The following is a 19,928-nucleotide window of genomic DNA, read 5'->3' on the forward strand; positions in this document are numbered from 1 at the left end:
CTGGTCGATTTGTGTTTTTTGCGGGGGCTTCTCTCCATTAGTTTGTAATGTGGGAAGGGCAGAGGTTTCAAAGTAATAAATGTTCTTAAATCGCACTGTCCATGCTTTCTTTTGGCAGTCCTGGTTGCCCTGCTCGGCTGAGGGCTTGTGGAGCGGCTACATTCATCTTGTGCCATCAAGCCATTCCCTGAGAGGGGGCCTAGAACAGATGTTCAATAAGCCGCCGACGGGCAGCCCTTGCACTTTCTGTGTCCCTCCTGTGCTGGTCCTCCTCCTCCTCCTCTGGTGGTCCTCCAATGTCTGGTGGCAGTGGCTGAGTCCTGCGGATAGCCAGGTTGTGCAGCATGCAGCACACGACCACGAAATGGGAGACTCGCTCAGGCGAATACTGTAGGGCTCCTCCGGAACGATCCAGACAGCGGAACCGTTGCTTCAGGATGCCGATTGTTTGCTCAATGATGTTCCTGGTTGCTTGATGGCTGTCATTGTATCCCTCTTCAGCAGGGGTGCTGGACGCACGGAGCGGGGTCATCAGCCAGGTGCACAAAGGATAGCCTTTGTCCCCGAGAAGCCATCCTTCTGAAAAGGGCATTGGTCACCTGGCAGATGCAGCAATGCACGGCAAACTGGGAGATGTTGGAAATGTCCCCAGTAGTGGATTGGAAGGAGCCGGTGGCATAGAAGTTGAGAGACACCGTCACCTTCACTGCCACCGACAGAGACGTCCTGCTCCTCAGCTGTGGCTGCGGATCTCCGCGAAGCAGGTGGCAGATCTCGGTGACCACCGCCCTTCGGAATCGCAGCCTCCGAACACACTGCTCGTCAGACATGTTCAGATATGAGAACTGCTGGCGGTATACCCTGGGTGGGTAAGGCCTCCTTTGCCGACGCCTGTTGCCCCCTCTCCATCTGGCCATGACTGCCACTCTCTCACGGCGTCTGTGAGCCCTTTGAATGCAATGGAGAAGGCCAACGTTTGCACCCATTGCAGCCCCCATTATATGGTTCCAATCAATGATATGGCTCTGAAGTTAAAGACAAGTGGAAAGCTGTGGCCTGAAGCCACAAGTACCTGTGCGAGTGTTGAGCCAAACCAGAAAGCTCTCTACCTTTGTCTCTCTCTGCAAAGATCCGTCTCTCACAAAGAAGGAGTGTTGCAAAATGGCTGCCTTTTCTACTGCAGGAGGAGTGCCCTTTAATTTGCGCCCCGCAGCGACTGGGAACCGTTCCCCTCTACCAGTCGCTAGGGGCGCCAGGCGCACAATAGGCCAGCGCCACTGAATTTCCGGTTTGGGGCGCACAAAGGGCGTTGCACGATGAAATGACGTCAGGATCTGCGCACGCAGCTGAGCGCGCGCAAAGGCTTTGCGCCGCCGCTAAATCTTTACTGAAGTTGGGGAGAGACGCAGATTGCGCTGCGCCCGGCCGCTAGCCGCCTAGCGCCCCACATCTCCTCCTAAGGCACTAGTGGCTGGCGCAAACAACTGAATTTCTAGGCCCATTTGCCTTAACCGCCTGCTGCACCTGCATGCTTGCCTTCAGCGACTGGTGCAAAAGGACACCCAGGTCTCGTTGCACTTCCCCTTCTCCTCCCAATCTATTGCTGTTCAGATAATAATCTGCCTTCCTGTTTTTGCCACCAAAGCAGATAACCTCGCATTTATCCACATTATACTGCATCTGCCCAATCACCCAACCTGTCCAAATCACACTGGAGTTTCTCGGCATTCTCCTCACAGCACACACGCCCACCCAGCTTTGTGTCGTCTGCAAACTTGGAGATATTACATCTAGTTCCCTCGTCTAGATCATTAATATATATTGTGAATAGCTGGGGTCCTAGCACCGATCCCTGCGGTACCCCACTAGTCACTGCCTGCCACTTGGAAAAAGACCCGTTTATTCCAACTCTTTTTGCTTTCTGTCTGCCAACCAGTTCTCTATCCAAGTCAGTACCTTGCCCCCAATCCCATGTGCCTTAACTTTACATGCTAATCTCTTATGCGGGACCTTATCGAAAGCCTTCTGAAAGTCCAAATACACCACATCCACTGGTTCTCCCTTATCTATTTTACCAGTTACATCCTCAAAAAATTCCAGTAGATTAGTCAAGCATGATTTACCTTTTGTAAATCCATGCTGACTTTGTCCGATCCTGTCACTATTTTCCAAGTGCTCTGCTATTACATCTTTTATAATGGACTCTAGCATTTTCCCCACTACCAATGTCAGGCTTACCGGTCTATAATTCCCTGTTTTCTCTCTACCACCTTTTTTGAATAGTGGGGTAACATTAGCTACCCTCCAATCCATGGGAACTGTTCCAGAATCTATAAAATTTTGGAAGATGACCAGTAATGCATCTACTATTTCTAGGGCCACTTCCTTAAGTACCCTAGGATGTAGATTATCAGGCCCTGGGGATTTATCGGCCTTCAATCCCATCAGTTTCCCTAACACCATTTCCCTACAAATACTGATTTCATTCAGTTCCTCCCTCTCATTAGACCCTATGTTCCCGACATCTCTGGGAGGTTATTTGTGTCCTCCTTTGTGAAGACAGAACCAAAGTATGTATTTAACATAGAAACATAGAAGATAGGAGCAGGAGTAGGCCATTCGGCCCTTCGAGCCTGCTCCGCCATTCAACGAGATCATGGCTGATCATCCAAACCCTAGCGCCCGGTCCTTACACCGACAGCCACCCAAGCCCTAACCCCGTAACCCCACGTATTTAATCCCCCCTAACACTAAGGGCCAATTTTTATCATGGCCAATCAACCTAACCCGCACATCTTTGGACTGTGGGAGGAAACCGGAGCACCCGGAGGAAACCCACGCAAACTTCCCCCGCCTCTCCACCTCCCAACATTTTTGCAGCAATAAAGAACATTTGTCAAAGAAAATATGTGATGGATTTGGGGGAGACACTCATGATTTTTCTCCTAGCTTGCTCGCAACAGCGTCCAGGAAATTCATCTTTTAATTTAATTTAACGAGTGGTTAGGATTTGGAATGCACTGCCTGACAGGGTGGTGGGTACAGATTCAATAGTCGCTTTCAAAAGGGAACTGGATAAATACTTGAAGGAGAAAAACATTGTAGGAATATGGGGAAAGAGCGGGGGAGTGGGACTAACTGGATTGCTCTTCGAAAGACCCAGTGCAGACTGGATGGCCGCCTTCTGTGCTGTACTATTCTATGATTCTATAATTCCTGGAGACTCCAGGACAATCATGGATGGTTGGCAACACTATCTACGTTGCATATTAATAAATAAGTGCCACCATGACACTGTCTTGGGTCTATGGGTGGCTTAAATATTTTTATTGAGGATCTTTTATGTAATTCACAGAATTGAAGATTTTTGGAGGCCATTCATGGCCATTGTACCTGGGCTGGCTCTCTGAAAGTTTGTACCATCAATTCTTCTTGCAATCCAGTTTTCTTCCCGGGTTGGGTTTTGCAGTATAACATTCGAGGCATTTTGAACCAAGGTTGAACTTGCTTACACATGGAGTGGTTGAGGCGAATAGCATAGATGCTTTTAAGGGGAAGCTAGATAAGTACATATGGGAGAAAGGAATAGAAGGATAATCTGATGGGGTTAGATGAAGTACAGTGGGGCAAGGCTCGTGTGGAGCATAAACAGCAGCATAGACCAGTTGGGCCAAATGGCCTGTTGCTGTAAATTCTGTGTATGTATGTAAAGTTGTTCAAGCAATGCTCACTACTGATAAGTAGTATTGTTGGAGGAAATTTTAAAATGGCACCGTAGTGCCTGCTGAAATACTTGACATTCATTGACATTTTGCAGACACTGGCATAACAGACAGCTGACTTGATCTGCTTACACCAAACGTGTGATGCCACTTGTACAGAACAGTAATATAATTAAGTTGTTTGCTAACGGTATAATAATATAATCAACTTGTTTTTGACAGAATGTGATTAAGGGTTGCTAAGGTATCGGATTGGCCAAAGTTAAAGGATGCTAAAGTACCAGATTGGCCAAGGAATTAATGTAATATGGCATCTTTCCTGTTTTTAAATTGTATAAAAGGAGCGCGGCTGCTATTGTAAAGCTGAGAAGCTGGCGATTGCACCAAGGGGGTGTATAGCACTTCTCCCAGAGCGCTCTGTAAATAAAAGTGTACTCGCACATTCCAGCAAGGTCCGCAGTAGTCTGAGTTTATTGCTCTATAAGTCGAAGTTGGGTATACGTCGACCCTGTATATCACTGGGTCCGTTCAGGCTCCAATTCGGCGGTAACAGTATGATTAGGAGTACTTAAGTTACTGGACTGTTGGGCAGCTTCAGAATCATCCAGCACAGAAGGAGCATGTGAAAATATATCCAATTAGTCCCACTCCCCTGCTCTTTTCCCATAGCACTGCAAATTTTTCCTTTTCAAGTATATATCCAATTCCATTTTGAAAGTTACTATCGAATCTGCTTTAACGTGAGGCAGACTTATTAAGCCTGCAAAGAGTGACTTTGAAATACTTACTGTACTTTTGTTTGTTCACTTTTTTTAGGTACTATGCTAGCTACTACAAATCTGATCTAAGAGGATGGTGATGTGATAACATTGTTACAAGTCACTTTTGTTGCCACCATGCCAACAGTGCGACCAGTCATTAGCTGTATACAGAAACTGGTTCTGTATGAAACTCGAGCAGTACGTTCAATTTTCAATGTTTGCACACTTTTTCGGCGAATTTTGCAATTGGTTTATATTGTGCCTATGAATTTGCTTTCAGAGGGGATGGAATAGAACAGCTCATGCAGAATAAATAAGGGAAAGTGAGTTATCTAGTTTACTACCATGCAGTGTTTCAGTTTTTGCAGAAACCCTTGGCATTTAAGTTTCCTCTCTTTCAAATTTTAGTTAATATTTAAAGCACTTGTTTGAACTATTGTGTTGCTGGGGCTTCTCTTGTACCTCACTCACACAGCCATTCTCCTGTGTGAGACACAAGAATGAGTATTGGTGGTGTGAGTTGTTGTAAGTTGCCCGTCTTGGCTAAATGTGTCGGTCTCCTATTAGCTGCTTAGTATTTTGGATTCACACCACGATGAACAAGAGCAGGGCAGATACAGAGATTGATGCTGCACCAGTTTATTAGAGGGCTTTCAGCAACACTATGTGAGCACTTTTGTCACTGGGATGTTATTTCTGGAATAAGTAAAAGGGATAATTCTTTCTGCTGGAAGTACTTAAATATAGAAACATAGAAGATAGGAGCAGGAGTAGGCCATTCGGCCCCTCCAGCCTGTTTTGCCATTTAATGAGATCATGGCTGATCATCCAAATTCAGTACCCTGTCCCTGCCTTCTCCCCATATCCCTTGATCCCTTTAGCCTTAAGAAATATATCTAACTCCTTCTTGAATATATTTAATGAATTGGCCTCAACTGCCTTCTGTGGTAGAGAATTCCACAGGTTCCCCACTCTCTGGGTGAAGAAATTCCTCCTCATCTCTGTCCTAAAAGGCCTACCCCTTATCCTTAGACTGTGACCCCTGGTTCTGGACTCTCCCGCCATCGGGAACATCCTTCCTGCATCTAGTCTGTCTAGCCCTGTTAGAATTTTATAAGTTTCAATGAGATTCCCTCTTATTTTCTAAACTCTAGCGAATACAAACCCAATCTCTCTCAATATGTCATTCCTGCCGTCTCAGGTATCAGTCTGGTGAATCTTCGCTGCACTCCCTCCATGGCAAGAACATCCTTCCTCAGATAAGGCAAGGCAAACAAAACTGCACACAATACGCAAGGTGTGGTCTCACCAAGGCCCTCTACAACTGCAGCAAGACATCCTTGCTCCTGTACTCGAATCCTCTCGCTATGAAGGCCAACATACCACTTGCCTTCTTAACCGCCTGCTGCACCTGCATGCTTACCTTCAGCAACTGGTGTACAAGGATACCCAGGTCTCGTTGCACTTCCCCTTTTCCCAATCTATTGCCGTTCAGATAATCTGCCTCCTTGTTTTTGCCACCAAAGTGGATAACCTCGCATTTATCCACATTATACTGCATCTGCCATCCTAGCACCGATCCTTGCGGTACCCCACTAGTCACTGCCTGCCACTTGGAAAAAGACCCGTTTATTCCAACTCTTTGCTTCCTGTCTGCCAACCAGTTCTCTATCCAAGTCAGTATCTTACCCCCAATCCCATGTGCTTTAACTTTGCACGCTAATCTCTCATGCGGAACCATATCGAAAGCCTTCTGAAAGTCCAAATGGTTCTCCCTTATCTATTCTACCAGTTGCATCCTCAAAAAAATTCCATTAGATTAGTCAAGCACGATTTACCTTTTGTAAATCCATGTTGACTTTGTCCGATCCTGTCACTGTTTTCCAAGTGCTCTGCTATTACATCTTTTATAATGGACTCTAGCATCTTCCCCCACTACCGATGTCAGGCTTACCGGTCTATAATTCCCTGTTTTCTCCCTACCACCTTTTTTAAATGGTGGGGTTACATTAGCTACCCTCCAATCCATAGGGACTGTTCCAAAGTCTATAGAATAAAAGGAGCCAGTACAGAGGAAGAAAGGGGACAACAACAAACAAATTTAATGAACAGTGTGACAATTTGCAGATATTCTGGTTGGTTGTTTACCCAGGATTCTACAAGATGAATTCTTAATGAGATAACTGAAGCTGGGGAGGAAGTGATCAGATGGTACGTACTTCTCTGTGGGAGCATCAAAGCTAATTTTTTAGTCAGCCAGGCTGGGAATCAAACCTTGGACCTTCCTGATCAATATTATTCAGTGCATTTTACAATAAACTGGGAATTTAAAAAAAAAAAAATCATTGTGCAGCGCACCTCAGAGGGCTATTTTTAGTGGGAGCGAGTGGTCATTATAAATGGCGTCAAGGTAGATAAGTACACTTGTGGCGAGCTTTAGTGAAGTGGGGTTTTGTTTGTTTCTCCTGCCAGCTACATCCAAATATTCCATGGTTACTGGAGCAAGTGACTTACACTCTTCGTGACCTGCCTGAGACACGGCATCGGCATTCTGAGAGTGGTTTGCATGATTTCCCTCTTTTTTTCCCAACCATGCCTGGTCCCATCTCCCTTTATATAAAAAAGGTGAATGGTCTTTTTATGCTTTTTATATGACTGGGAAAATCTACAATTTATGAAAATTGAAAAACCTATTTGGATCTATTGGTCTCTGGTGTATAACTGTTGATTTAAACATTGATGAATATGTGCTTAAGATCAACAGCACCAATCAAAATAGCACAACATGTATTCACTGTTCACAGGAATAAATATTTTCATGATGCCAAATTAAACTTTTGTTACAAACTGGCTGTAGATTGAAATTCAACTACTTTCATAGTGCTTAATCTCTTCTAATACTTTTAATATTCTTTCTCCATGATTTTTAAAGAAGTTACCAAATCTAATTTTTCAATTGCTCCTAAGGCATTAGAAAAGCCAACCCTTCCAGTTTGTCATCGGAGTTTTCAGTACCTCCAACTGAGTATTGTTTGATTTAAAATTAATCTTTTTTTAATAATTTGATAATTAATATTTTACGTGGCAAGGTAGTGTTGAAATTACACAAGAATATTCTTTCAATATATTCTAAATTTGAAAAAAATTCTTTCCAGGAGTATTGTTTGGCTACAGAGTTTTGTTAGCAGAATCCTAGGAGTATATTGCCTACCTGCCAGCGACTAGTGTGGGGGGTGGTGTGCAATTCTTGTAGAGAAATAACTTGGGCAGGTTAACTTTGACAAGCAGGGAACCCTCAATACAGACACATGGGGTCTTTGTATGTGGGGTTGAAGACAGTCCCAGGCTTTATTCAATTCAAGACTTTGTTAGACTTAAAATGTTAAGAGGAATTTGAAGACAATAAAGCTGCTGTGTTTTTAAATGTGAATTGAAAAAAGTTTTTATTTTTATTAGCGATATTTCCTGGTCGGGAGCAATCATGCAGAAACCAAATTCCGAGTTCTGAAAATAGATCGTACAGAGCCGAAGGACCTGGTGGTTATTGATGACCGTGTAAGTACCACCAGAGGGAATGTGGATGATTTGTTATCTTATGCAGTGTTGCCAAAACATTTGTACACTCCTCACTGGGGTGCAACTACAGGTACTGGTCTCCGACTTGTAGAGTGCAAAACAAATAATTTCACCTCCACATTGTTGCCCATCTCTGCAACCTTTTCCTACTTCCACTTTACCTCAGCCCCATCACCATTGAAACTTTATGCATGATTTTGCCAACTCTGGACTCTCTTTCTCCTATGTCCTGAAACAAAAACAGAAAACGTTGAAAACCCTCAGTAGGTCATTCAGCATCTGTTGAGAGAACAGACATGTTAATGTTTCAAGCGTAACCCCTTATGCAGTGTTTTGCTTTTTGTTTTATATGGTTTAATTCACTCTGCGATGGGTATACTGTACACCTGAAACATTAACTTGTCCATACTCTCTCCAAATGCTGACTGGTGTGCTGAGTGTTTCCAGCATCTGCATTGTCTTACTTTTTCTCCTATGTCCTTCCTGCCAACCCTCTATCTCCACCCTCCATAAATGCCAACTTGTCCATATCCTGCCTTGCACTTGAGTCCCGCTCACCCATCACTCCCACCTGTGCTAACTTGCATTTTGTTTCTGTCCTCCAACACATTGAATTTAAAATCCTTGTCTTCCAGCACCCTGTCCCTGCAACCTATTCCAGCCTTCTAGTCTCTCCTGTACGTGTCTTTTTAAAAAAAAAAAAAAAAAAAAAATTAATTTGCATTTATATCGCGCCTTTCACAACCTCGGGTCCTAAAGTGCTTTAACCTCTTTCTCCCAAGTATGCTACGTACGTTTCATGAATTTTGAAAGTACGCACACTTTTACTCTTGTGCTGCAAGGTCCAAGGGTGGAGCACAAGCAGCAGGCCAGTATCCTATTCTGAGGCCGATGAAAGTGTTGCTGTGGCACAGCTGCTGTGAGGTACACAAAACCCTGGACGCAAATCTTCCTCCATTTATTTTGTTTCTTCATTATCCCTATAGTAAACTGTTTCATTACACTTGGCAATTCTCAAATGACATAGTAAAAATTGAGAGCTTGTGACCACTAGGCTCAACCTTGACCCTACCATTACATATTTCAGTCTGTTTTGTTTTTCATTTCAATTCTACATAAGTATTTTGCTTTATTCCAGTCAAAAAAAATCACCCGGGAGAAAACATTTTTGTTTTATTTTTGACCTAAAAATATTTGTAATCGGAGAAGTTAAGGTTTAATCAGCAAAATCATTTTGAAAGGAGAAAAATGCTTATAAGTAAATAATAAATACATTTTTAATGGTCTTCACAGTATAATAAAAATTAAATGGTCTATATCATTTGCTCCCTGCACCAAATAGAAAGCAGCTGCATTGTTATAACAGTTGCACTATGGTGATGTTGATGACTTTGGGTTACATTTAGTTTAACCCTAATTTTGGAATTCAACTTTAAAGGAGCAGTTATCAGGTATAATCTGGTTAAACCCTAAAATCTTTAGTACACCAAAGAAGGCGAATGATTTGGAGCTTTAAAACTTGACTAAGAAATTTTTTAATGTGGAATTAGACTTTGAAAGCTAATACAGGTATGATCAGCCTAATGGCCTCCTTCTGTGTCCTAATATTTTATGGGAGCTAAATTCAATATGGCCTGTTTTCAGATACATCGCTGACTTCCTGCTTCCTGAACTGGAAGGCCCAAGGATAGTCTTAAATTGTCCACGGGCCTCATTGTCATAATTGGGGCGAGCTGCTGGCATCAGGCCACACCTCTGGAGGCAGATCATCCATGTGGCTGGATGGCATTTAGGTCCTCTGCCTGCAGCAGCCCTTGGGTAAGTCCGGAGGTGTGTGGGGTGGCGGGTTAGAGTGCATACCGGTGGCTGCCCGCAGCAGCTCTATGGAGCCAGAAGAAGCACTCCTGTTCCTTCTGGCTACATTTTTTTTTGGTGGCTACTTCCAGCAGTTTCATTGAGGACCACTTGTAGACTAGAAAATGCTAAATGGCGCAAACTCGTCACCTGCTTCACTCCAGGCAGATGACGATGAGTCCTGAAATGGTGCATAACCCTCTTTTCCATATCGTAATGGTGCCTGTGGTCACTCTGGCGGCCACTAGGGCTACAAAAAAAGGGCCCTGATAAATTTAGCAGCTGCCTGGGCGCTCGTACAAATCAAGTGCGAGCCTTCCCACTGCTAAATTTGGCATTGTTGATCCCAATTTATGCCCATGATGAAATGGGCAGAAGGATATTTAATTTCTACCCCTATGATTCTAAAATACTTGTATTTTATTTTGGTTTAGCATGTATACAGTCAGCAAGAAGTTCAGGAACTTTTGAGTCGCCTTGATGTTGGCAATCGAACTAAGATGGTGCAAAAGGGATTATCTGGGCTTTCACGATCTGCATCCGCTTTTGGCATTGTTGGTAAGAATTTGCAAAAAGCCATTTCTACGGCGGCCTTGCTTGGAAAAGTTTCTATCCCATTTTTCAAGAGATTACGGAACTGTAGTAACAGCAAGACTGTTGCCAGTGGACCAAGTGCTGCAGACTGATGCTTGTGCTGGAAACCCTATATGCATTGCTAGGCAAAGTTTTATGATGAGGGTTTTTGCATAATTTCTTTTACCGACCTGCTGTGTCTGTGACGTCAGACATTGCACTTGATATACAAACTGTTGCATTGGAATCTGATTGGCACAGATTGCATAGCAATAAAACAGCAGCAAATCACCCGTGATGTTGGGGATATACCAAGGAGCAACTGTCAGACATGAACAAACTACTAATTACGAAGTTCACAGCCTACCAATCAAAAATGGTCATTTAGATACTCGTGGCAAGAAGCAGAAGGGAAAATAATGAAATTCACAGGAAAATGATTAAACATGTCATAACAATTCCTTTTGTGAGCTTGAATTGTTTCCCAACAATAGTTTTTTTTAATCAGAGCTTGTTCTGAGAAGCCTGAAGCTTGAGATATGGGGTTCCACAAAGCTACCGCCCTGTCAGCTAAATAGAGCGTCAACGAGGTAACAGATTGTATCTCCCATAATACAGCAGTATAGCAATCTGCACTGCAACTCCCTGAATGCAGCTTAAGGTAGCCTCCCAAGAGTCAAATAAATACTACCGCACTTGGAACTGGTTGGTCAGGAAGCTCAACACATCAGGATTTTATAATTGTAAACGTAGCCTATGTGATTGTATCTAAGTATTAGACCAACCTTATTGAATTTTTTGAAGAGATAACAGAGAGTAGACAATGGTAATGCAGTAGATGTAATTTATCTGGATTTTCAAAAGGCCTTCGATAAGGTAACCCATAATAGACTGATGAACAAAGTCAGAGAATGCGGAGTATGGGGACAAGTAGCAGAATGGATTGCTAGCTGGCTTCAGGCACACAAGGATCAGTGCTGGGACCACTGCTGTTCACAATTTACATTAACGATTTAGACTTGGGAATCAAAAACACAATTTGTGGATGACACCAAATTGGGGGGGGGATAGTCAATACTGAGGAGACTGCAACAAGTTACAGGAGGACTTTAATAAACTTGCAGAATGGGCATATAATTGGCAAATGAAGTTCAACACAGATAAATGTGAGGTATTCCATTTTGTTAGGAAGTCTAGGGAAGGCACTTATCACTTAGAGGGTGCAAGTCTGGGTGGGGTAGAGGAACAAAGTGATCTAGGAGTACAAATGCGCAAATCACTAAAAATTGCGACAAGTAAGCAAGGCCATAAAAAAAAAACAAGCACTAGGATTTATTTCTAGAGGTAGGGAAGTTATGCTAAATCTGTATCGAACCTTGGTTAGACCACACTTAAGAGTACTGCATACAGCTCTGGTCGCCATATTATAATAAAAAGGATATAGAGGCACTGAAGAGGGTGCAGAGAAGGTTTACAAGGATGATGTGAGGGTGTACATATCAGGAAAGGATGAACAGGCTGGGTCTCTATCTTGAAAAAAGAAGGCTGAGGGGTGACCTAATTGAGGTCTTTAAAATTATGAAAGGTTTTGATAGAGTGGATGCAGAGAATATTTACACTTGTGGGAAAGAGCATAACTAGAGGCCATCAATATAAGATAGTCACCAAGAAATCTTAATAGAGAATTCAGAAGAAACTTCTTTACCCAGAGAGTGGTGAGAATGTGGAACTCGCTACCACAGGGAGTGGTTGAAGCGAATAGTATAGATGCATTTAAGGGGAGGCTAGACAAGCATATGAGGGAAAGGGAATAGAGGGTTATGCTGACATATTTAGATGAGGAAAGACGGGAGGAGGCTCGTGTGGAGCATAAACGCCAGCATGGACTGGTTGGGCCAAATGGCCTGTTTCTGTGCCATATATCCTATGTACAGGAAACTTTGTGCTATCCGGCACCGACGGGACCGAGCTGTTGCCGTTCCCTCAAAACTGCCGGACACACCAGCGTTAATGTTGAAGCATACGGAACTTTTCATCTCCGTATCTGACAACAAACACTTGCTTAGCAACAGCTTCTAAACAGTTGGCCCGTACCTTGGAAGCGTCTCTGTAGCTTAGCAACAGCTTCAGAGAGACTTTCCAGAGCCTGACTGTTGGGGGGGAAAAAAAAAACCACAAGAAGAAAAAAAACCTAACAAAATGGCTCCTGATTTTTGCCGGTGGCTCGAGCTTGCTGGACACTTAGCCTCCGGATAACACAAAGTTTCCTGTAATATAAAACCAGACCATGCTATTTTTCTTCTCCCTTCCTCTCCTGAAGCCAGTAAGTTGTAGTGCTACCCTTGGTACCTTACCAAAGTGATAATTCTGCATGAGGCTGTTTAACTATGGCAGGCACCACAGGTGTACCCTTATCCGATGCCTACGTACAGAAGTGTCTGGATGGTAGTTACTAACCACGATATTACATAGGAGTAGGCCATTCAGCCCCTTGAGCATGGTTCTCCCCCCCTCCCCCCCCCATTCAATCAGATCATAGTTGATTTGACCTTGGATGAAACTCCAATTTACCCGCCTTTGATCCATAACCCTTGATACCTCTACTGAACAAAAATCTACCAACCTCTCTTGAAAATTTCAATTGACCCAGCATCCCAGTCTGTGCTGTACCCCATCCAAGGCCAATATATCCTTCCTGAGGTGTGGTGCCCAAAACTGAACGCAGTACTCCAGATGGGATCTGACCACGTCTGTACAACTGTAACATAACTTTATCCCCTTTTGTATTCCAGTTCCCTTTAAATAAAGGCCAACATCCTATTAGCCTTTTTGTACCAATCCCTAGCTTTTAGTGATTTGTGTACATGGGCACCCAAATCTATTTGTTCCTCCACAGTTTCTAGCTTCTCACCATTAAGAAAATAGTCAGATTTGTCTTTCTTAGATCCAAAGTGGGTGACCTCACATTGAACTCCATTCGCTATAGTTTTGCCCATCCATTTAATCTGTATGTCCTTTTGTAACTTCCTGCCTGCACAACTTACTGTGCCTCCTAACTAACTTAGTGTCATCTGCAAACTAGGATATACAACAATCTATTCCTTCATCCAAGTCATTGATATGTGGTGAAAAGCTGAGGCCCCAGTACAGATCCCTGGAGAACTCTACTTATCACATCCTGCCTGCCAATTAGAGTATGTTTCCTTATCCCTACTCTGTCTCCTACCTCCCAACCAATTTCTAACCCATGTCGCAAGATTACTTCCAATTCTGTGCACTTCCATTTATTTTCTTTCCACTTCCCGGCCCCTATCCATTACCTTTCTTTCTCCTCTTCCCACCCACCAATCCCAGGGATAGTTAGGCTAATTGTTTTACTTGAACCAATGTCCTTTCTGAAATCGGGTAACTTGGCACAGATGAGAGAATGGATGTGTGATCCTCCTCTATGGTTCAATACCATCCATAGAAACATAGAAGATAGGAGCAGGCGTAGGCCATTCGGCCCCTCGAGCCTGCTCCGCCATTTAATGAGATCATGGCTGATCATCCAAATTCAGTACCCTGTCCCTGCTTTCTCCCCATATCCCTTGATCCCTTTAGCCTTAAGAAATATATCTAACTCCTTGAATATATTTAATGAATTGGCCTCAGCTGCCTTCTGTGGCAGAGAATTCTATAGGTGAAGAAATTCCTCCTCATCTCTGTCCTAAATGGCTTGCCCTGTATCCTTAGACTGTGACCCCTGGTTCTGGACTCCAACGCCATCGGGAACATTCTTCCTGCATCTAGTCTGACTAATCTACTGGAATTTTTTGAGGATGTAACTGGTAGAATAGATGAGGGAGAACCTGTTAGAATTTTATAAGTTTCAATGAGATCCCCTCTCATTCTTCTAAACTCCAGCAAATATAAGCCCAATCGACCCAATCTCTCCTCATATGTCATTCCTGCCATCCCAGGTATCAGTCTGGTGAATCTTCGCTGCACTCCCTCCATGGCAAGAACATCCTTCCTCAGATAAGGTGACCAAAACTGCACACAATACTCAAGGTGTGGTCTCACCAAGGCCCTGTACAACTGCAGCAAGACATCCTTGCTCCTGTACTCGAATCCTCTCGCTATGAAGGCCAACATACCATTTGCCTTCTTAACCGCCTGCTGCACCTGCATGCTTGACTTCAGCGACTGATGCACAAGGACACCCAGGACTCGTTGCACTTCCCCTTTTCCCAATCGATTGCTGTTCAGATAATCTGCCTTCCTGTTTTTGCCACCAAAGAGGATAACCTCACACTTATCCACATTATACTGCATCTGCCCAATCACCCAACCTGTCCAAAATCATACTGGAGTTTCTCAGCATCCTCCTCACGGCACACACGCCCACTCAGCTTTGTGTCGTCTGCAAACTTGGAGATATTACATCTAGTTCCCTCGTCTAGATCATTAATATATATTGTGAATAGCTGGGGTCCTAGCACCGATCCCTGCGGTACCCCACTAGTCACTGCCTGCCACTCGGAAAAAGAGCAGTTTATTCCAACTCTTTGCTTCCTGTCTGCCAACCAGTTCTCTATCCAAGTCAGTACCTTACCCCCAATCCCATGTGCTTTAACTTTACATGCTAATCTCTTGTGCGGGACCTTATCAAAAGCCTTCTGAAAGTCTAAATACACCACATCCATTGGTTCTCCCTCATCTATTCCACCAGTTACATCCTCAAAAAATTCCAGTAGTCAAGCACAATTTACCTTTTGTAAATCCATGTTGACTTTGTCCGATCCTGTCACTGTTTTCCAATGCCATGTTTTTATCCACTGAGCCATCAAGAATTTTTATTTAGACTAAGATGCGATAAATATGTCTTTTACATGATTTGATTTTTGTTATGATACAAAGCTGTATTTACATTGTAGGCTAATGATTCATATTTTCCTCACAGGATTTGTCAGATTTTTAGAAGGATATTATATTGTATTAATAACTAAAAGAAGAAAAGTTGCAGATATTGGGGGCCATTCAATTTATAAAATAGAAGACACCAACATTGTCTACATTCCAAATGACTCAGTTCGAATTGCCCATCCAGATGAAGCCAGGTAAGTGAGCACCAAACAATTTAGGACAAGTACAAGTTTTTGATCTACAATACAACAGACGTGAAACAATTCTGCAGTTAACCTAATCACTGACTCGCACTAACTTAAAACCCTATATCCTATTCATCACCAAGACTACTGTTTTTACCGCCTTTAGCCCTTTTCTTGTCTTAACCACTGCATGGAAACTCACGCCTGACTTTTACACCTCCAGCCTTAATTCCTCAACCTCCTTATCGTGGACCTGAAATTGTGGTCGGAAGCTTCCCGCGGGCGAATTCCTCCGATCCGCAAGAAAAGTACGCACCTACCTGATGCCTCCGTATCTTTGGACGCTTACAGTCCTGGGCCTGCATAGAAACATAGAAGATAGGAGCAGGAGTAGGCCATTCGGCCCTTCGAGCCTGCTCCGCCATTCAATGAGATCATGGCTGATCATCCAAATTCAGTACCCTGTCCCTGCCTTCTCCCCATATCCCTTTAGCCTCAAGAAATATATCCAACTCTTTCTTGAATATATTTAATGAACTGGCCTCCACCGCCCTCTGTGGCAGAGAATTCCACAGGTTCACCACTCTCTGGGTGAAGAAATTCCTCCTCATTTCAGTCCTAAATGGCTTACCCCTTATCCTTAGACTATGACCCCTGGTTCTGGACTCCCCGGCCATCAGAAACATCCTTCCTGCATCTAGTCTGTCCAGGCCTGACAGAATTTTATAGGTTTCGATGAGATCCCCTCTCAATCTTCTAAACTCCAGTGAGTATAAGCCCAATTGACACAATCTCTCCTCGTACGTCATTCCTGCCATCCCAGGTATCAGCCTGGTGAATCTTCGCTGCACTCCCTCCATGGCAAGAACGTCCTTCCTCAGGTAAGGTGACCAAAACTGCACACCATACTCAAGGTGCGGTCTCACCAAGGCCCTGTACAACTGCAGCAAGACATCCTTGTTCATTTACTTGAACCCTCTTGCTACGAAGGTCAACATACCATTTGCCTTCTTATCCGCTTGCTGCACCTGCATGCTTACCTTCAGCGACTGGTGCACAAGAACCCCCAGGTCTCTTTGCACTTCCCCTTCTCCCAATCTATTGCCATTCAAATAATGGCAGGCGTACCCACGCATCCCAGGGGCGCATGCAATTCGCAAGTGTTCCTGGGATCACGTGGGCCGGCCCAACCAATTTTAAAGGGGGATTCCCATTATGCTTATGGGTATTCCATTTACGTACGGAATTCCCATAAGCATATTACGAATGACATAAAAAACACACTTTCACGCAGCCTAAATAAAAATAAATCCCCACATGTTTAAAATAAAAGTGAGTTTTTTGATGAAATAACAAAGATGAGGGCAGTGAGGTTGATGAGGGCAATGCAGTTGATGTGGTGTACATGGACTTCCAAAAGGCGTTTGATAAAGTGCCATATAATAGGTTTGCCAGCAAAGTTGAAGCCCATGGCAGCATTGATACGAAATTGGCTAAGTGACAGGAAACAGAGTAGTGGTGAACGGTTGTTTTATGGACTGGAGGAAGGTATACTGTAGGGGTTGGTACTAGGACCACTGCTTTTCTTGATACAGGAAACTTTGTGTTATCCGGAGGCTAAATGTCCGGCAAGCTCGAGCCACCGGCAAAAATCAGGAGCCATTTCGTTAGGTTTTTTTTCTTCTCGTTGCTTTTTTCTCAACAGTCAAGCTCTGCAAGGTCTGTAGCTAAGCAACAGCTTCAGCTAGAGACGCTACAGAGACGCTTGCCGACTGTTTAGAAGCTGTTGCTAAGCAACAGGGTTTGTTGATTCACACGGAGCTGAAAATCTCTGTATGCTTCAACATCAGCGCTGGTGTGTCCGGCAGTTTTGAGGGAACGGCAACAGCTCGGTCCCGTCGGTGCCGGATAGCACACAGTTTCCTGTATATATTAATGACTTAGACTTGGGTGTACAGAGCACAATTTCAAAATTTGCAGATGACACAAAACTTGGAAGTATAGTGAACAGGTGAGGAGGATAGTGATAGACTTCAAGAAGACATAGACCGGCTGGTGGAATGGGCAGACACGTGGCTGATGAAATTTAACGCAGCAAAGTGCGAAGTGATACATTTTGGTAGGAAGAATGAGGAGAGGCAATATAAACTAAAGGATACAATTCTAAAGTGGGTGCACGAACAGAGAGACCTGGGGGGTATATGTGCACAAATGGTTGAAGTTGGCGGGGCAGTGGTTAAAAAAGCATACGGGATCCTGTGCTTCATAAATAGAGGCATAGAGTACAAAAGCAAGGAAGTTATGATGAACCTTTATAAAACTGTGGTTCGGACTCAACTGAAGTATTGTGTCCAATTCTGGGCACCGCACTTTAGGAAGGATGAGAAGGCCTTAGAGGGTGCAGAAAAGATTTACGAGAATGATTCCAGGGATGAGGGCCTTCAGCTATGTGGACAGACTGGAGAAGCTGGGGTTGTTCTCCTTGGAGCAGAGAAGATTGAGAGGAGATTTGATAGAAGTGCTCAAAATCATGAGGGGTCTAGACAGAGTAGATAGAGGGAAACTGTTCCCATTGGTGGAAGGATCAAGAACCAGAGGACACAGATTTAAGGCAGAAGAACCAAAGGTGACACGAGGAAAAACTTTTACACAGCAAGTGGTTAGGGTCTGGTGCACTGCTTGAAAGGGTGGTGGGGGCAGAGTCAGTCGTGGCTTTCAAAAGGGAATTGGATAAGTACCTGATGGAAAAAATTTGCAAGGCTACGAGTAAAGGGCGGGGGAGTAGAACCAGCTGAAGTGCTCTTGCAGAGAGCTGGCACGGGCTCAACGGGCCGAATGGTCGTCTCCTGTGCTGTAACCATTCTATGAAATTAATAATACAACTTAATTAAACATTTAAAACAAATTAAATTTTTTGAAAAATAAATTTAAACATTTTTAAAAGGGGCCAAAAATAACCTAAATTAATTTTAAAGATTTTTGTATATTGAATATTAATTGATTTAAAATTTTAAAATATATATATTTATTTAAACCCATAAGCTGGTAACAGCAGGCCCTACACCTGCTTTTACCAGGCGTAAGAGTTTCGTGGGCATTTGCCAGGCAGTAGTTGAGCAAATAGCCCAACTCTCTGCCAGCGAATGTCCATTTGCTGCTGAAACTTGACATCGCAAGTTCCGGGTTTTCGCGCATGTGGAAACCCGGAACTTGTGGAGCACGTACTCATAGTCCCTGTAAAATCCGGGCCATTACCGCCACTGTTCGCATCTTATTTCATACTAAGTCGAGCTACAATTTCATTTTTGTCCTTGCCATCCTTCATTTGGCTCTCTGTATCCCCAATGCATTGAATTTAAAATCTTCATCCTCTTTTACAAATCCATTGTCTTTTTCTCCGACTCTACCTTTGCAATCTCCTTCAGCTCTGTCCTGCATGAAAGCACGGGTCCTCTACTCTTCTGACTCTCTCTCTCTCTCTCTCTCTCTCTCTCTCTCTATAGTACTCGCTGTAACTTTTTTACAGCCAATTCCTTATCCGGCTCCCAACTTTCCCCTGGGATATCTACTGCTTTAAGCTTGTATTGCAGACTTTCATGTGAAACTTTTTCATAGGCTTTCTGGAATAAGTAGCATAGCTGCTCACAGCAGATGAAGGAGGTATAGGTATACTATATCATGTGGCTTTCCAATGTCTGCTTGTAATGTCACTTCCTCAGAAAAAAGTCAAGGAGTTTTGTCAGACAGGATCTGCCCCCTTCTAGATCACTGTTAGTACCAAGTCTTTTTATTTAAAAAAAAATATCCTTGTTTGTTCCAGAGGAGTTTACAGCTCAGGAGGCCGTTTGACCCATTGTGGCTGGCCAGCATTGTGCAAGATACTTGAAAACAGATCCCACTGCCTAGCTTTCTCCGCATATCTCTGTATTGTCCCCTGCTCCAAATATTATTCCTAATGATCCATTCCACTACGTTGCCAACTACTCGTGAGACAAATGAATCGAGTTACTTTCGTTTGTTTTATTGCCTTTCTTAAAAGTAAGTTTCATGTAGGCTTGTTCCCAATCCGGTTGGAACTCCCCATTATTCTTTTGACTGTGACAAAAGTAAACTATCCTTCTTGACTTGTCTGCAGCCTTTGACACGGTTGACCACTCCTTCCTTCTCCAACGCCTCTCCACATCATCCAGCTGGGTGGGACTGCACTTGCCTGGTTCCATTCTTATCTATCTAATCGTAGCCAGAGAATCACCTGCAACGGCTTCTCTTCCTGCTCCCGCATCGTTACCTCTGCTGTCCCCCAATGATCTATCCTTGGCCCCCCTCCTATTTGTCATCTACATGCTGCC

The 19,928-nt window shown here is 43.6% G+C and overlaps 1 protein-coding gene across 3 annotated transcripts in view; it reads left to right on the forward strand.

Annotated features, from left to right (window-relative positions):
* The window catches only part of fig4a (FIG4 phosphoinositide 5-phosphatase a), a 111,063-nt gene that overhangs the window by 7,927 nt on the left and 83,208 nt on the right, over nucleotides 1-19,928 (forward strand). For 2 of the 3 annotated variants that reach the window (XM_085997793.1, XM_085997794.1), the window contains 4 exons: nucleotides 4,539-4,681; nucleotides 7,940-8,038; nucleotides 10,348-10,471; nucleotides 15,432-15,588. In XM_085997793.1, coding sequence (XP_085853919.1) covers nucleotides 4,619-4,681; nucleotides 7,940-8,038; nucleotides 10,348-10,471; nucleotides 15,432-15,588 — 443 coding nt within the window. In that variant the 5' untranslated portion in view covers nucleotides 4,539-4,618. Of the gene's footprint in view, nucleotides 1-4,538; nucleotides 4,682-4,763; nucleotides 4,807-7,939; nucleotides 8,039-10,347; nucleotides 10,472-15,431; nucleotides 15,589-19,928 lie in introns of those variants that run through there. The other variant, XM_085997795.1, reaches the window with a different exon arrangement.

Source organism: Somniosus microcephalus, chromosome 9 (assembly GCF_052327205.1).
Source record: "Somniosus microcephalus isolate GS21.2 chromosome 9, FLI_Smic_1.0, whole genome shotgun sequence".
Taxonomy (NCBI): domain Eukaryota; kingdom Metazoa; phylum Chordata; class Chondrichthyes; order Squaliformes; family Somniosidae; genus Somniosus; species Somniosus microcephalus.